Genomic DNA, 18,327 nt, shown 5'->3' with positions numbered 1-18,327 from the left:
GTTTATGTGTCATAGCTGATGGGACCCATCAGACTGGAAAGGATAACTGTTAATCTGTTGAATTTTATCCTAAAATGGCATATTTTCTCAGATGTGAGTTGGGTTGGATGGAAAAGTAATAAAAGTATGTCTTATGTTTGAGAGTCTTTGTAAAAGTTCCTGTTTTCTTATGGACAGGAACTATATACTACTGTATAATAAAGACCAGTTTGCATCTTAATCTTTGAGCACTATTGCATCTTGAAGAAAAAGTAATTGTGTGCTGGAGTCAAAGTTGTGTGTTCAAGAATAGTATCCTAAGTTCTTACTTTGCCTCATGTTTGTTAACCACTAGTCTTGGAGAGGGTTACATGGATTAGTACACAAGGTTGTTTATTATGGGCCAAGTTAACATTTATGAAATAAGATAATAATTTTTGTTATTCTAGAGTTAGTAAAATGGATGTATGTCTTAATATGTGGTACAACAAAATGTCAGGTAAAAGTGAAAGAAAAGATCACTGAGGCTTTTTTTTCCCCCCTAGCTAACTCTGTCTTATTTATTTTTAAATCTAGCCACGAGCTGATCCCATCCCGATATGTAGCTTTTGTTTGGGAACGAAAGAGTCAAATCGTGAAAAAAAACCAGAAGAGCTGTTATCTTGTGCAGACTGTGGCAGCAGTGGTAAGTTGGCTGACTTTTTAAATACTAAAAATGTTTCTGTTTAAGTTTGGGTGTAAGGTATTAAAACTGTTTTAGATTTCTTAATGTCATCCTCTCTTTAGACATAGATTGAGAACTGAAACAAAGTGGGGGATGGAACTATCTTTTTTAACTAAAATTTTGTCATCTCAGTAGCCATGAATGAGATGGGTGAATTCATCTTTATGCCAAAAGTATAGATCTGCTGAGTAGATTAATAGGGGCACCACACTTGTAAAATACAGGTATTTTGTTATTGTTTGGGATCTGTGATCTGAAAACTCAGTTCTGCCTTGTGACATCAAATGATGGTCAAGAATTTTACTTGCACGGATTTGCAACATTTCGGAAGCTGAGAAATAATCATCATAATAAAGACTGTGTAGCAGTCTTTGCTGTTGGCCTGTCTTATGTACCCAATTCATTTTTTTTAATAAAATTATTTTGTTACTCAAGTGGGAATTTGAATAGTATTTCAAATAACATACTAAAGCTGTTAGGCACCTGTTACTTGTCAGGCACAAGAGAGCAATTCTCTACTGATCATATATATATATATATATATATATATATATATATATATATATATATATATATATATATATATATATATATATATATATATATATATATATATATATATATATAAAATATATATATATATGACCTTGCTCCTGTGTGTTGCAGCAGTTCTTGCAGATTCTATGCGGCTGTTCTGAAAGCAGGTGCTTCCCTTAAAGTGAGCAACTAGGTTAATTCGGAAAATGACTATACTGTAACGTACTGTATGCATGCTGTTGCTTTGTGCAGTGCTTGTGTATGGATGATACCAAACGTATTCTTGGCCTAGGTTATTCCTGATTTACAGAGGGATTTGGCTAAAAAACTTGGGCGGATCTCTTCAGCAACTCCATGCCATAAAGCTTTTTTTTTGGCACAGCTGTAGCATTCTGGATGTGAAAATGATCAGTTTAGCTATTCTGAAAAAATCCCCTGTGGAAAATAACATTATGCTGGAAGAGGAGTTATTTGGTTAGTGTAGTTTGTCAGGTGAGTGGACTGCTTTTGTTTAGCTGTGCCAGTAAGAAGACTTTTGCTTCCATAAGCTTACAGCTGCATTGGGAAGTACTTCTGGTAAAGCTTTGTGATGTAGACCATCCCATCCCAGCTCAGAGATGAAATACCAGCGCTGCTTAAAGTCACAAGCTGCACCATCCAGCTGCTTGCTGCTACCCCGTTGTGGTGGCACCTGGTCACATATAAACTGGATTGAGGGACAAATGTGGTTGAAAGACAAGTCTGATCAGAAAGAGAAGTCTGATAGGTTTCCCAGTCCAGTTCACTGCAGAGCCGTACCAATTTATATGCCAGAACGAAGAAGAGGGAAGTGAGTAGAGAAACAGTAGGGTCCGTGTAAGTCAGTGCTGCTTCTGAGAAGGCTGGAAGTGAAAATACTGTTCTGATGTCTTTGCCTTCAGAGTCCACGTGTGTTATCGTTTTGTAGGTGTGCTGAAGATAGTCTGTCTTGGGTATGGTGATAGCTACCTAAGTACTGGAGTAAAAGCAAAACGATGCGGATCACAAATATGTCTTCAGTTAATCAGGATATGCTCTTGATTGTGTGCCTCTGAATCTGTCACCCCGGACAGATACTTTGTATTTTAACCAATGTATTGGTTTTTTAGTATATTCAAGCAAATGATTAAACGGTGAAGTAAGGAAGTGGCTTTTTCACCCCAGTGTGCAAAACCAAACCCCATAGACTTTAAACTGTCTTCCTTCAATGGCTTACAGATTGACTGTATTTTCCAGTATGCATTCTAGTATTTGGATATTTAATAGGATTTGTGTTTGGCTAGAATTTAGTATGCAGAGTTTACATAAATCAGGTGAGCTTAGATATCAGCTATTTTTCTGCTGTGTAATAATCCCCTGGTAGGTCTAAGATGCTTTAGAACTGCAAGTCTTGACTTTCATGGATCAGCTTCCATTTGAATTAACACTGATACATTCTCTCTGCCTCATTAAGACTAAATTATCTTTAATTAGTTCCTCAGATGTATTAGATAAAAAGAATGAAATGTTGAGACTGCCAATCGGATTGCTGGATGGTTAAACTTTAGCTACTGATGCCTACACTAAAATAAAAACCAATCTCAGTGCAAGTTATAAATAACAAAACCTCACTCGAGTGGAGGTTTATTGTAATTGGATTTGTGATTTTGCACATAGCAGTGAATCTCAAAGCTGGTCATGCTGTCTAACAAAACATAAGAGAAATTGCGTGTTCAAGTATTTTGTTCAGTTGATCAGAGATTAAATTGCAGTGCCCACTACTGGCACGTCGGCTCTCCTTAATGTTTTTGTGTGAGTTGCTTGTGTCTCTTCAGGTAACGCCTCTGCATTCTGAAAGCAGAAACTATCTGGATAGATGGAAATGTCATTGATATTGCTTGTATTTTGTGGCATTTGGGTAGTTAATGTATTTGAGTGGTGGAAATGGACCGCTGTGTCATGTTGCACAGGGTATTTTCTAAAGGAGGAAGATGAGGGATGTCAGATGTGAGAAGACAAATCCCATTACAAAAGCGAACGCTCTCCTTGTTTGTTTGTTTTTGGGTTTTTTTTTTGTTGGGTTTTTTTTGTTTGTTTTTTTGGTAGGTTGATGTCCATCCCTTGTCTGTCAGTCTGACATCCCATCCCGCTCCCCTCCCCGCACCCGCCAACCCCCCACCCCCCTTTCCCCTACCTTTTGATTTTGAAAAGTCAGTAGACTTGAGAACTGGAACTGAACTCTACTTCTGTTTTGCCAATTGAGTGGTGCAGAAGCAATTTTGAGAGCTGCTGCTGACAGATTTTAAAAGGGAGTTGAAGTTTTAGAGGATTAAAAAAATGTTGAGTTACTGGGGAACTATAATAGATGTTTTAAAAAAGGGGAAAAAACCGCTAAAACTAAGAATACCTGTGGTTACTGTCCTTTCAAACTAATAGTATGTTAGGCTGAGAAGACAAGAAGGTTACTGATGAAAATTGGGTAGGGGGGGCTGGAAAGCAGAACAAAGACATCAGACTCGGGTCCTCAGGTCAAGAGGAGCAGGGTCAGAAAACATTAGGGAAGGACTGTGCAGAGATTGCTTTATAAATGAGATTTAGGGTATGCTTTAAGAATAAGGGAATATGGGAATTGCCTTAATTGCAGTCTGTGGAAGGATGTTGGCTAGTTGCATGAAATTAACTGCTAAGAAACCCACAGGTGGAAAAACCTGCTATGTGCCCAAGGTAGGTGCAGTGATCCTCACTGCTAATAGCTAAAGTTACCCTAAATAAATAATGCTTTCTGCCTAAAAGGTCATCGAGCATAAAGGTTTTTTTGTGAACTGTCTTACACATTAGTACCCAACATTTGTATCAAAGTTTAAAATAACTGGAGATATTGGCATATCTAATTTTAGCACTGTATGTAATTGTTGTCACTGATACAATACTTGTAGTTTAAAAAAAAAAAAACAACCTAGTTGTTTTGTCAAACTTTTTGAAGAATATACAAGACCCAAATTTGCAATGAAGAAACAAAAGTGGGCAGGTTAAAGGAGTTGCATTCGGTGAGAAAGGAGTGAGACATTCCGGTTTAACTTCCTGATCTCAACTATTTCTGCCAGATCAATGTATCACAAATTTTAACATTTTCTTACTGGGATGGATAGGAATGAATTTCAAAGTGTTTAATTTTTAATAGCTTTATTTTAAAGTAAGGCTATATATACTCGTGTTGGAAATTGCCAGTTTTCAAAGGTCTGAATTTCCAATGATCTGTTAAATGTGTGTGCTACATTAAAATATTGATGCTGCTGAGGTTTAAATGAAAGTCAAGTGATTGAACCGGGAGAAATTACCAGCTGAAACACTTCAGACTGGAGTCTGATCAAGTGTTGAAAACCTCTTGGCAGATGCACCAGCTTCTGGATATGGAGAAGATAGTAACTTCTTGATTTCAGTTTAGATCAGTTAGAGCTGAAATAGTGCGAATTTTGAAGCCAGAAACATGCTTTCCCTCTACAGCTCTTTCAAATTTAAAGAAACTAGCTGTAAAATCACTGAAGGTCACAGTGACTCAGTTTAACTGACTACAGAAATCTGTTAAACTACAAAAGCAGTTAAAAAGAGTCCCTTTTAAAAGTGAAACCAGTGTTGATTCACCACTTCATGTCTGGTAGACGTTACTCTCTACTTGTTATTGTTATATTTGCACTTATGTTGATTTATGTCCAAAATTGAGTGTATTACACAATGTTAAAGAACAATACTATATGGTATATTGAAATCTGAACATTTCTGTGCTGTCTCTGCTAGTGCATGCCTAAATGACAGTAAAGAAGCATGGCAAATGCATAGTGATGACTACCATTTGTACTCTTCCAGCCTTTAGTTATTTGTGGCTCAAGGACTTGGAGTTGCAGGTAGAATCTTCGTATTTAGTACCAATGGATTATTTTTTCCTTTATTTTTTCTCAGGTAATAAAATCTAACGCTTAAGGATATTAACAAATGTATTTAGCTGTGGGGTTGCTTGAATGAGCAATGTTACATTGGTGGATGACAGAGAAATAAAGTAACCCCTGTTAGACCTAAATGGTGCATAGTTACCAAGCCTTGAGAATGGGTGTTTCTTATATTTATACTTCTTAGTTATTTACTTAAGGCAAAGTAAAAGTCAACAACTTAAATGACAAATTACTTGCTACTTGAAGTAAATCGCTTCTGTGCAGGGTAGATAACGGGAATTAAATGTGCTTATATGGAGGTAATTGGTGTATGATTGCACTTTAATGTGTTAATATAGTTGTTAAATCATGGTTGATGAAATAAGTCTTTCTGTGATATTGATTATTAATGTCAGCCACTCTAGAGAGCTTTTTTCTTATTTCTTAGCATGTATTTTTTAAACGAAGCACTTGTTAAGCTTCATTGAAGGGATCAGTGTAGCATTGAACTCAACTATGCAGTTAAAGAATATGTTTGTCACTTCAAGTGCATAGTTGGTTTTAACCACAAAAATATTGTTTGTCTTAAATTGTATATTAGGAATCAAATGTCAGTGTTTCTCCAATGTATTTGGTTTTGGCATTACTCTTTCGATTTTATTGATTGTTCTTTACTAATAGATCACATTCCTGCATTTTATTTTGAGAATATGCTATGTTTACACAATTTAAGTTGTCTTTTAAAGTCCAACAAAAAGTGGATTAAGCCTTGGGTACACAAAATAAACAGAAAAAAAATCTGAAGTTTCTACTTACTGAGGTGGCTTTTATGTTGGTCGTCTTCGCCATTCATGCCTCAGAAGAGCTCATGCTCATAGTAAATGCTCATGGGTTAGCCTGTATTCTTTGGGATGGTTTAGCTCAGTCTTGAACTGAGAAACAGCAGATGGAGAAAGTGTGAATCACCATGGTTAGGCCATTACCTGGAAGAAGGCACATATCCTGACTGACAGTGAGAAGAAAGCATCCTTCATGGGCATCACATCTCTGCAGCCATCTATAAGTGCAGCATGCCATCAGGGATTCTTATCCCTCTGACAGCTTGTGGGTTCATGTTATTGATAATCTCTGAATATAGTACTGGTAAAAAGTGTTTCCCTGGGAAGGTTTATCCCTTCCTATTTAGCAGTGCTTTTCTCTTTTCTGGATTACAGGTAAGCTTTATTGAGGTTGTTGAAGATGTGAAAAATCACTGCCAGTATTGCCTAAGGTGTTGCATGTGTTCGGTTGTCTGCTCTCTTGCATTAATTGGAAAAGCTACATAGGCCTTCTGGGCTACCATGAAAAGAGGATGGTCCTGCCAGGGAATAAAACATAGTTTCATGGAGGTGGTAGCTCAGCTACTCTCCCTTACGTTGTTTTAAATCTTCCTTTGCAGCAAGTTTGGTTTTTTTTTGTGCCAGTTGCCAGCTTCCCTTTTTTTTTCTTTTTTTTTTTTGTTTTTTTTCCTCCTTTTTACTGCTCTGAAATTGTTCTTTGTATAGAATTAAATAATAAGTTCGAATGAAAAATGCGTATAGTTTGACTGTTAAGTTTCTCTGATAGACACTTCATATGTATAGAAAATATAACACTGTTTTATCTAAAGATTTCCTCTGTTTATGTTGCTTTGCTATGGAAGGAGAGTGGGATCAACTTTTTTGAAAAAGAAAAAAAAAATTCAGAACAAATGGCAGTTTAATATGCTGTGGAAATTACTATTGAAAATAAAAATTCCATTTCAGGTTCTTGTGTAGACCGTTCACAGGTGTCAGTTAGAGTAGAAGTCAACTTTCTACCCGTCTTCATAAGTGAGTTTTACGGCAGTTGTTTTGTATCTTTGTATGAAGTAGATAAGTTAAATAATGTGTTCCAAAGTGCTAAAAACAGCTGTTGCTCGCATGGTTGTGGTGGTGCTGGTAATGTCCTGTTGAACTTGGTCAATCTTGCCAATCTTATCTCAAACTTTAAATATTTTGGTTTTTTTAGGACATCCATCATGTTTGAAATTCTGTCCTGAGTTAACAACAAATGTGAAGGCCTTAAGATGGCAGTGTATTGAATGCAAGACATGCAGTGCATGTAGGATCCAAGGCAAAAATGCAGTAAGTTAGATTGTTGAATGTTATGTGACTTTTCTTTGTTTACTGTAGCTTTGCACTTAGCACATATCCAAATACAAATCACTGATGTACAACTTAAAGCAATGCTGTATTAACTGTGTTTTCTCCTCTTCCTCCCCCCTTCTCCCTTTGCCTCCCTTCAGGATAACATGCTTTTTTGCGACTCCTGTGATAGAGGGTTCCACATGGAGTGCTGTGACCCACCACTTTCCAGAATGCCAAAAGGTGATAATAAAAATCCATTCAATGAAAATACTTTCCTTCACAGTCTTTTCATACACTAAGTGACCAAAAGGTCTTGAGCATGCTGATTTTTTTTTTTATTTTTTTTTGCGTTGGTAAACATTGTTTCAATCATGTCAAAGCCAGTGTTATTTTTCTTTACTTGAGATATTTTCTTTCTCAGGAAAATAGTAAATGTCTGTGGTTAGTTGACCAGATGAATTCACTGTGTATTGAGCTGTTGACCAGTTTATTGAAGATGAAGTTTTACGAAGTCTGTAAAATGTTTGGTGTATATGCACGGACAAAGAAATCCTTAGAGTGGGTGAAAGAGCCTGCTGCTTCATGCCTTTTGTAAGAGTAATTTAAAATAACAGGCAAACAAACAAAATACCTGTGTTTTCAGGTTTTCTGATCTCTATAAATTTTTGATATATAGCACTTCTCACTTCTGCTCTCACATCTTTATGGCTTTCTCTATTTAATCCTAAAGTTACACTAAAGGTTTTTCAGCCTTCCCCCCTCCAAAATCCCTAGCCTTATCTAGAATAAATGAAGTGTTCAGACATGGTCACCTAAAATTAAAAGGATGCCAAATAAGTTGTTCTACATTAAAGCGAAGATACCTAGATGCGATTTGGTGTTTTGTGTAGCACACTGTAGCCTAGATTGCTGTGTAACCCACATGTAATTCCCCCCTTCCCCCCCGCAACAATCTTAATTGTGTCTGAAGAAAGATCTAGGTAGTACAAGGAGGAACAAGCTAGAACAGGAATTCTTCTAAGAACCTGTTTGATCACAATTTTTTCTGTGATCCTTGTTGCCTCCCCCCACTTGCCATGAGCATTTTGCTTTCAAAAATTTCAAAACATGGGTAGAAGTGGATCACTTTTCTCTGTCCACTTCACCTTCTCTATCTCCTATTCATAACTTGTTGACCTTGTGTATTGGTCATGTATCTTGGTAGACACCTGTGATACCAATTAAACAAACTGTGTACAATTAAACTTTTTTTTTTTCTTTTATGTAGGGATGTGGATTTGCCAGGTCTGTAGACCAAAGAAGAAAGGGAGAAAGCTACTTCATGAGAAAGCTGCCCAAATAAGGCGACGATATGCAAAGCCTATTGGACGACCGAAAAATAAACTAAAGCAACGAATGTTGTAGGTTTCTCTTGAATTGTTTTTAATGTTTCTGAGACCATTGTCAAATAAGAGTTGATGCAGGTTTATCTACAGTTTTAACTGTATTTCAAGTTGGGGAAAGTAGGAGATGCGTATTCTAGTATATCCCTTTCAGCCCAATGGTCAATAACTTCTTAATTATAGTGAATGCTTTCTGTGTCATGTCAGAAGGTGATGAAAAAACTCCTGTAACTTAATTTTCTAGATCCCATAATTTTTTAACAGAACTTGTACCTATAGCAGATGCAAATAGAAGTCTGTATGGTAACATACACCGCAGCTACCTTTACTCGATAATAGCGAGTTACTTGTATACAACTTCAGGAGACTGTTCTGCTCAAAGACCTGTTCAAAAATTGCATAAAAAAGACTTTATTAGTTAGTATCAGCTCACAAAATCCATTCCAAAAAGCAAACTGTGCAAGTACTACAAAAGTTCTGGTCTCGGTGGTACTCGAAAAAAAGTATTCCTTGAGTTCTGCTGTTAAGCTGCCACTGGTTACTAGAAAGAGGTTGCGATTCCTCTTGCTTCTCAGGAATGTGTTTATATAAGACAAGAGAGTCCTGTAATTCTTCTGGCATCTGTCTTTCCATGGAACACTGTAGTTGGACATATTAAGGCTTGGTTAGAGGATTGTTTAAGTAGCATTCAAATACCAAGTTGACCTTACACTGAGTGTTAAAACAGGAGCAGATTCTGTGTTAACTCCAGTAGCATGTTGCCCTCCATCACATGTTCCTATCCACATATGCCTTTCTTTTCCTGTTTAACTATCTGTTTGGCCATGTCAACTCAGCAGCTGAAAAGCTTTCCAGCTTTATCTACTTCTCATTCTGTCATGTGGCTGTTACCCAACCATTATTCTCTGTAGTCTAAGCATGTGTTTGGTATGCTTCAGAGTTGCACAGTAGCTGGTGTAAAACTTCGCATTTTGCAAAATGAGAATTTTTGGAGCTAGTGGAGGCAACATATAAAAAGAGAAGGAAACCCCCCATATTTGCACTACTGGAGTGCAGCACACTAGTCAAGTTGATATACCTGGTGCTGTGCAGCTTGCTGCATCCTCTTTCCCCTCTCTCTCTTGGTTTTTTGAACCTTGTCTTAAAGTTCAGCGTATGTTGCTCTAGGACAAGGTACAAGCTCTAGTACAGGACAAGGATGAGGTGTGGCTCTGCATGAAAGTAAAAGATGTAGTTGTAGTGGCTTGTGAGAGCACACTGGTAAAGGAAGAGTGGGTGAAACATTCTTTTACTTCTCCATTCTCCTCCTGACTAAGTGACTTAGGCATTTGAAAGTAACTGAAATAGCCATACAACTTTCAGTGTTTTAGCTGAATTTCCTATATATCATTGTGCCTGCGTAATAAAAATATTCCCTGTATCTCTAGCTACACCTCTGGTTTTACCCCTTTGGAAACCCCTAAACCTTCCAGTGGAGGTTAGGGTTCTAACACAGTACTACCATTGTACTTCTCCTAAAAACATGTCCCTAATTTGGGTTCCCACAGTGGATTTAGCAGGAATATCTGTGTGACACAGTAATTCTGCGTATCCTCCTTCCTCATACGTGTAAAACAAAGGTTGGAAAGGTAGTGAGGGTTTTACTGTTGCATTTTTCTAATGGGATTTTGATCCACAACTTTTAAAATAAATGTCACACTAAAGGATGCAGAAGTTCTCTTAGCATTGGATTATGATTATGAATATTTTTATGAAGTTTATAAAACCAATTATATTCTTTGTAGCACAGGAGCCACATGAGCATGTTAGAATAGTACTAGGTGTGTGGGCTCTTTATATAATAAATATTTACAATACTGTGGGCACATTTCTGTCATTTAAATGTCTAATATATATAAAATGAAGTGATTTTTGTTTTGGAAAAATAGTAGGTAGGCGATGGGATAAAAGCAGAGACTCTTCCTCATGGAATCCTATTTTAAAGTGATCGTGGGGTACAGAAGACAACAGCATCATACACATAAAAGTGTGTGGCAACATGAAATACAGGAAGGTTAGCTAATGCCACTTAGTTCTTTTTGTGTAGTACAGAGGAAATGTGTCCAGTAGTACTGGAATAATTTTTTGACTGTTGACCATCTGTAGGAAGCCCTTCACGGGCAAATTACTGTGTAGAATTAACTAAAACCATGTGTGTGTTGGCCTCTGGCAGTGATGGTGATTACTACATCTGGTAGTGAGAATATGTCTTGTGATGGACATAAGTTTATGGCACTAAAGGGTTCAAAAGACTTAGAAATTTTTGGTTTTGTGGCCTTCTAGGAGGTAACCAAATTTAAGGATGTGTGAGTGGAAAAGGGGCTAGTTCTTAAACTGGTGGGCCCTTGGAGTTCAGTAAACCAGATGGTAGCCCCAGGCTGTTCAGTCTCTAATTAGAAGTAACCTGTTGGAATTAATTACTTCAGCATCTCAATTAAGAAGGCAAAATCTGTGGAAGAAAACTTTCCACTGCAAAGTCAATAAGCAAACTTCAAAGAGCAGGATGGAAAAGGGAATGGGAGCATTTGATGCAACAATATAGCTTTGTTTGGATTTGCAATTTGATCGTGCCTCGCGATACCCATTTCTTTTACTGCAAGTAGTTTTAAATGTTCTGTCCATACATGCTTACAATATATCACTCTTCAGCGTATCCTTCAGTGTTGCTTCTCCCTTGGGTCATTAGTGACCAGTGAAACCTGTACTTCTGCTGTCACAAAGTGTTGCCTTTCAGCATGCCTTTTTTCTTCCTGGTATTTAAATGATGATCACCACTCTTCCTTCTTAACACCTTCTGTGTTAGGCCTGATAGGTTTATGTTTTTTCTACAAACACCGCTTGGTCTTAGTTTTGCTCTTTCCTTTCCTTTGCTATTTTTGTTTCTGCAATTGTTACAATTTCTAAAGAAAAGAGTTTATTTCTTTGGCTTTGTTCTAATGTTCTTCATAAACTACCTCATTTGGCTTTTAGGTCTTTGGTGGTAATTTTTACTACTAGTGTTGACATACATAACCCAGCCAGAGTATGGAAAAATTAGTAGTTTCTTTAAAATGATTGTATTGCTTTAAAGGACTAATAGACTTTCTCTACAGTTTAAGCAAACGTAGTCTGAAGTGGTTTGATATGCAATAATTTATTAACCCTGAATATGTGCATCTCCTTTGTGTGTACAATAACCTCTGAGGTGATGGAATAGTTATTGTACTCAGACAGCACGCTGATGTTTTTCTCCAAAGAGGCATGCTTTTGTTGTGCCCAAAAGTAGGTGGGGAAGCTGTATACTTGTGAGATGTTGCTATCGCAGCTGCTTCTGTTTGTATGGACTGTGGACTATCTTTTACAGAAAAGGGGGGGGGGGGGGCAGGCGGGCGGGCAGGGGGGCTGAAAAGAAAAAGGTGGGAAAAAAGTAGTTGAATGTTATGTCAGTGTGAAATGTATTTCCAAAGTGTGTATGTCTGTAAAGATTAAGTACAGTGGCATAAGTAACTTGTATAAACTGTAGTACTATTTGGCGGTAGTTACAGATTTTTAATACTGACTTTTATTTTCCAAATTTTTGCATAGGTCTGTAACCAGTGATGAAGGATCCGTGAATGCATTCACAGGAAGGGGGTCACCTGGTAGGGGTCAAAAGACTAAAGTCTGTACCACACCTTCATCTGGTCATGCTGCATCTGTGAAGGATTCAAGCAGCAGATTGCCTGTTACAGACCCCACTCGGCCTGGTGCCACCACCAAAATCACCACCACCTCCACCTACATATCTGCCTCTACACTTAAAGTTAACAAGAAAACCAAAGGGCTCATTGATGGCCTTACTAAGTTCTTTACACCATCACCTGATGGTCGCAGATCACGAGGTGAAATAATAGACTTTTCAAAGCACTATCGTCCAAGGAAAAAGGTCTCTCAGAAACAATCATGCACTTCTCTTGTGTTGGCTACAGGTACCACACAAAAGCTAAAACCTCCACCTTCTTCACTTCTACCCCCAACCCCCATCTCTGGTCAGAGCCCCAGTTTGCAAAAATCCAGCACTTCCACTTCTTCTAACTCTCCCCAAAGTTCTTCCAGTCAGTCAAGTGTACCCTCTTTTAGTAGCCTTCCTAATAACAGTCAGCTAAAGGGACTCTTTGATGGACTTTCTCATATCTATACTGCTCAGGGACAGTCTCGAAAAAAGGGACACCCAAGCTATGCACCACCCAAGCGTTTGCGTCGTAAACCAGAATTATCTTCCATGTCAAAATCTAATAGCCATTTCTATGGAAAAAAAGAGGTTAGGAGTAGGTTTGTTTCTCATGCCTGTACCTCTGGATGGGGTGTGTCTAGAGGACATGCTTTTAAAGCAATTGCTCACTTCAAGAGAACAACTTTCCTTAAAAAGCACAGGATTCTAGGCAGATTAAAGTATAAAGTGACCCCTCAGATGGGGACCCCCTCACCAGGGAAGGGGAGCTTGGCAGACGGAAGGATTAAACCTGATCAGGATGATGGTAAGCAAAGGTCAAAGCGCCAACCCAACCTGCGTCCCGTCCAAAACCAAAGTTCTTAATATTGTCACATAGGTCTTAGCTATTTCTCTTGTTCTTACTTCACTTTCATACAAAAGCAACGAAACTTTGACCTTTTATCTAATGCTGACTAAATCTCCAAAATGTTTTTTCTGACTAATACCACACCACCTATTTATTATTTTTTGCATCTGTAGTGACACTAGGAGCCCCAAATGCCTTCATGATGTTGCTTATGGCTGTGTAGTACCGCATGAGTAGCCACTTTTCATGCTACTTCCTTGTTCTTCCCCTGCCCTTTCTCTGGCAGTAGTGCTGTCATCATGATTGTGTGCTGTCAGTGCGTATAATCGTGGGCATTTCAATTCATTTCCCTCTGCTCCATTGCTTTTTCATGAACAATTCCATCCTGCTACAGTCTCCACAACACTTGATCTGTACTGCTGTGAACTACCTTCTTTATAATTACTTTTACTTAAGAAAAAATACATTTATAAATGTTTGAATGTAGACTTAGCTTAGCCTTGGCCTCCAACTTTAAAGGGCAACTTTTTTTTCTCTTATTTTTATTTTTACCTTGTAGAGCGTACTGGAATTTATCAGATGGCATAGTTCTAGTGATAGAATATACTCCATTTCATGAGGTTCAAACCTAATTTAGTAGAACTGGACTCTAAAGGCTTATACAGACAGGCAAAAGCAAGTACCTAAATAGCTCATGCAAACAGCAAACTACAAAACAAGAAGGGGGGAGGTTTCATTTCTGTTACTTAGTAATCCCAAATTTAGTTACATTGGGGAGTCATGACAGCTATAGTTGCTACAATTCGATTTAGGAGTTTCACTTTGGTAAGGCACGTGTAACCTTCATGTCTGTGAATAAACTTTTTGCTGGTTTTAAATAACAGATACTGAAATCAAACTAAGCATCAAACAAGAAAATACGGATGTATTTCTGGTGGGAAGCAAGGACACTGTTACACAGGAGGATTTGGAAGTGTTTAAACAGGCTCGAGAGCTTTCCCTGGAGGTAAGAACCATGTTGCATAAAATGTAGTTATTTTTGTAAATAAACACTCAGTTCACTTTCATAAGTCTATTCATCTTCATTTTGAATATCCTTCTTTTGAGCTAATGTGTCATGCCTGCTGTGAATTTAATTTGGAAGACACTATATATACAGTTAGATTCTTGTAGATAGGAGATGAGGCATCACGCTGGAGTGGGTCAGATAAGTGACGCTCGTGATAGGTTGTGAGAGATACACTTAGGCATTTTGGACACAGGACTACCACTGATTAAGTACAGAGATTAAGCGTAGATGACATCGTGGTCAGGGCTGAGAGGATGCTGGTTGGTAAGACTGTGCCTGATGATTTTCCTCTGTACATAAAGCGGCCACTGTGAGAAGTTAAGTCTGTCCCAGCAAATACTGTTTATGGGGAAGCTTGGGTTTAGAGAGTTCATAACTTCATTTTACCCAATGATTTAATGCACTTTGAGTTTAAATACCATAGATTTTTCTAGCAATGAAAATATTTGAGCTTAATCTGACGAAAAGTGTTTATATGAGCTGGTGTTAATGCTGTTCTGTAAGGTATGCAGTGGTGATCTAAAGCTTGTGGAGACTGAGCTTTTTCTGTTAGGGGGTTTTTAGGAAGTCGAATGTGGCAGCTGAATTTTCTTATAGCAAAAAGACACTTAGGCTTTTCTGTGTCTATGCAATGAACAGCTGGTGTCTTTGAGAACCTGGGTCAGAAGGGAGAGGTATGTAATGTTTCAACTGATGTGTTCTTAAAATTGCATCATAAATGAATACATCTTGTACTTTTTTCCAGTAATGGAATTAACTTAATTTTTTTCAGGTTTAGTGTACAAGCATTACTTGCTATGGGTCAATGTAGTGACCTTTTTATAGTCTCAATTTAGAGAGTGCTAACTCAAACCAAGTTTAAAGATTGAACTTCATTATTAATTTGTACTTCTGCTGGGTAGTGGAAATGGTTCCCACCTCATCCTTTCTTTGTCTTTCATACGCAGTCCAAAAATGTTAGGTAGTAAGATTTCTAAAATTTGTGGCATTGAAGTTACTCCCTCCTTTCCTTTTTTTTGAGTTTTGCCAGCCCTTTAAAGTCCGGTAGTCCTTCTCTTATCAGCTCCACTTCAGTATGATAGCAGAGATCAATGTGTGTTAGTGTACTGTTGACTGTTAAGAGATAAATTCCAAGGACTCTGGAAGGGTTCTGCTGATGGATTCTCTCTCATGGTCTTGACAAAAGGACAGCTTTGAGTTTGAACCAGAACTGTAAAGGAGACGTGGGAAGAAAAGAACTGAGGCGGTTATGCCTCTTACATGGCTGGGCCGTGCACCACCTATATGCATGCACTTACTTTTAAGCATTGCTCACTCAACTTCATGTTCAGTTGCTTGGTATCTTGAAAGAAATTTTAACTGTTTGACTGTTCACAGACACTGTCGTCTGTCCAGGTTGGAAAACTTAAGCAACTGCTTTGAATACTTCATGTTTCTCACACCTTCACCGGGTGAAATTGATGATGTAAAGCTAACTTTCCTTTTACTTTTTCTATAACTAGTATTTTGTTTTTATTGCACCTGACAGAAAATCGGGTGTAAAAACACTGGTGAAACAAGTGGGCGATACCCATCAGTGATTGAGTTTGGAAAATACGAGATCCAGACCTGGTATTCTTCACCTTACCCACAGGAATATGCAAGGTAGTGAGTTGTCAAGATTGCAGTACATTGTGGGATTTTTTTCTAATGTGATAATTTATTTTCGTATTCATGTAACTGTTTATAACTTAAACTTTTAAAAGTAAATATGCTTTTGTAATTATAAGTAAGAACAAGGATTTGTGTGTCTTTTTTCTTTTCTTCTCCCTAATTCTAATCAAAGGTGCATTAAAAAGACTGATTTTTTCCTAGTCCTGCATGAACGTAATCTTGCAGTGTGTATTGGCATGGTTTCGTTTCTTCTTGTTTATTTGGGGGGTTTTGGTTTTTGTGTTTGTTTGGTTTTTTCTTTTGTTAGGGGTTTTGTTTGTTTTTTTTTAAACCTTTGCAACCAGGTATGTCGAACTTCTGGCCATTCAGAGAATTAATCTTGTTTGTCATCCAGAATTTGTTAACCTCCTTTTTCTAGGGAACAGGGAGAAGTTTGAACATGCTAGATAAATAAAGTCAAAGTGAGCAAGATGTGGCAACAGCATCTTGTTTCTGGCTGCCTTTGCTGGGGTGCACCTCAGAGTCAGGCAGAGAGCATGAAACTAGTGTGTGTGCTCAGCAGATCTCTGCTGATCTTTGCGTTTACTGAAAATACATGTTTTACACATTCATTGGATCCTTGGCCCATGTGGAGATTTTCGAGAACTGTATGTTTATCAAGCTCTACTACTATAGTAAGAAGCAACCAAATTATGTGGTCTGTTCCAAAATACCTTTGCGCAGCGTTATTGTAAACTGCATTTTCTCTCTATCCCTCTCATTCCTAGATACAGTCATCTTTATGCAGTGCGAATAAGGGATATGTTGTGAATTGGTAGTATAAAAATCAAGGGATAACGAAAGTGTATAGAGCATTTCTGTTTCCTCTTAGTACCACTGCTTTTAAAGTGTTAATATTTTATTTCAGTTTCTTTTTCATTCCCTCAATTTATATCATATTTTTAAAAAGTTTCCTTTTCCATCAAGTAAATTAATGCCAGATAAAGGCGTAGTGATGGATAATTATTAGTATGAGGCAACAGCAGGATGGCATCTGTATGAGGCAGTGTGGTTCTTGGCTCTGAGTGTAGTGGGATTACATCTTGGAACAAGCTACTTTTTGTGCTGTTGATAAACTTCCTTAAAATTCTGGAGTAGTGTAAACCAGGACTGTGATCCCAGCATGATCCCAGGATGTGCCAGTAGCTTCAGAGCAGATAAATATTCTCCTCTGCTGTAAAACTTGGTTGACTGCTTTCTGCAGCAGTCTTCCACTGCTTCAGTAGTTTAGAAATGAAGGTAAATAGCCATAAAATTAACTGGAAAAGAGTGGTTTCTGGTACATGGAACACCTGTCAGCATTGTCTTGCACAGGGCATGTGGGTTACTTGTATGTAGTCTGAACTGAATCCTCCCCAGATGAGTACAGCCATCTTTGTTGTGGAGATGTGTGGAAGGGGGATGATTGGCCTAAACAGAAACTGTTAGGATGGGCTTCTGTGGTCAAGTGAAGTGATCGTTGAGGTGGAGGTGACAGGGTACGATCCTTCTGCAGTTTGCTGTCCCACCCACATACACAGAAGACAGTGGAAAGAAAATTTGTCTCCTAACCTTCCCCACATACAAAGTAAGGAAAACTAAAGGGAAGGAGATTCCCTGTATGCTACTGTGTGCCTCTTTTCACTGGAAGAAGAAAGGTAAAATTTGAGGTATGACTCCAGCGTACTGGAAACCACAGCAAAAGCTTAGGGGGAATGTGGGAAGCAGGAAGTAACTGGGGTCTGCTGGAGGCTGGACCACAAACAGCTGACCACAGTCCGAGTCTGTTGAATTAGGTTCACTGTGATTGATTAATTCTGATCGTGCCTTCCTTTTCTAATGGCTGACGTGTGTTATGTTTAGTCATGCACTCCAATGTGATACTTATTTGTTTAAACTAAAGCAGCATTTACTTATGGTACCTTATGTTTAAATGGGGAGGGCCTTTCACTTTGTGGCAACTGTTTCGTTTATGGAATTTAACAAATTTTTAGTATAAAATATCTTTCTAATTTTCATACAGATTACCAAAGCTTTACCTGTGTGAATTCTGTCTTAAATACATGAAAAGTAAAAACATTTTGTTAAGGCACTCAGAGAAATGTGGCTGGTTTCATCCCCCAGCCAATGAAATCTACAGAAGAAATGACCTTTCAGTATTTGAGGTAGGTATATCAAAAATCTGAATTTCTGAAAGTAACCAGTTTGCAGATATTACAGACAAGTTGTAGAACTATTGAAAACTTTAACATACTTAAATACTTCCTTGGAGATTGTTCTTATACTGCAAAACCAAGTCCATCTTCCCTGTCCTGTTC

The 18,327-nt window shown here is 37.9% G+C and overlaps 1 protein-coding gene across 6 annotated transcripts in view; it reads left to right on the top strand.

Annotated features, from left to right (window-relative positions):
- KAT6B (lysine acetyltransferase 6B) overlaps positions 1-18,327 on the top strand; it is a 118,460-nt gene that overhangs the window by 61,885 nt on the left and 38,248 nt on the right. For 4 of the 6 annotated variants that reach the window (XM_040606458.1, XM_040606457.1, XM_040606455.1 and 1 more), the window contains exons 3-10: positions 556-664; positions 7,192-7,307; positions 7,469-7,550; positions 8,578-8,710; positions 12,296-13,227; positions 14,154-14,275; positions 15,867-15,982; positions 18,033-18,174. In XM_040606458.1, coding sequence (XP_040462392.1) covers positions 556-664; positions 7,192-7,307; positions 7,469-7,550; positions 8,578-8,710; positions 12,296-13,227; positions 14,154-14,275; positions 15,867-15,982; positions 18,033-18,174 — 1,752 coding nt within the window. The remainder of the gene's footprint in view (positions 1-555; positions 665-7,191; positions 7,308-7,468; positions 7,551-8,577; positions 8,711-12,295; positions 13,228-14,153; positions 14,276-15,866; positions 15,983-18,032; positions 18,175-18,327) is intronic. The other 2 variants (XM_040606459.1, XM_040606461.1) reach the window with 2 other exon arrangements.

The sequence above is a fragment of the Falco naumanni genome, chromosome 9 (genome assembly GCF_017639655.2).
Source record: "Falco naumanni isolate bFalNau1 chromosome 9, bFalNau1.pat, whole genome shotgun sequence".
Taxonomy (NCBI): Eukaryota; Metazoa; Chordata; class Aves; order Falconiformes; family Falconidae; genus Falco; species Falco naumanni.
This window is presented reverse-complemented; position numbering and strand designations above follow the sequence as displayed.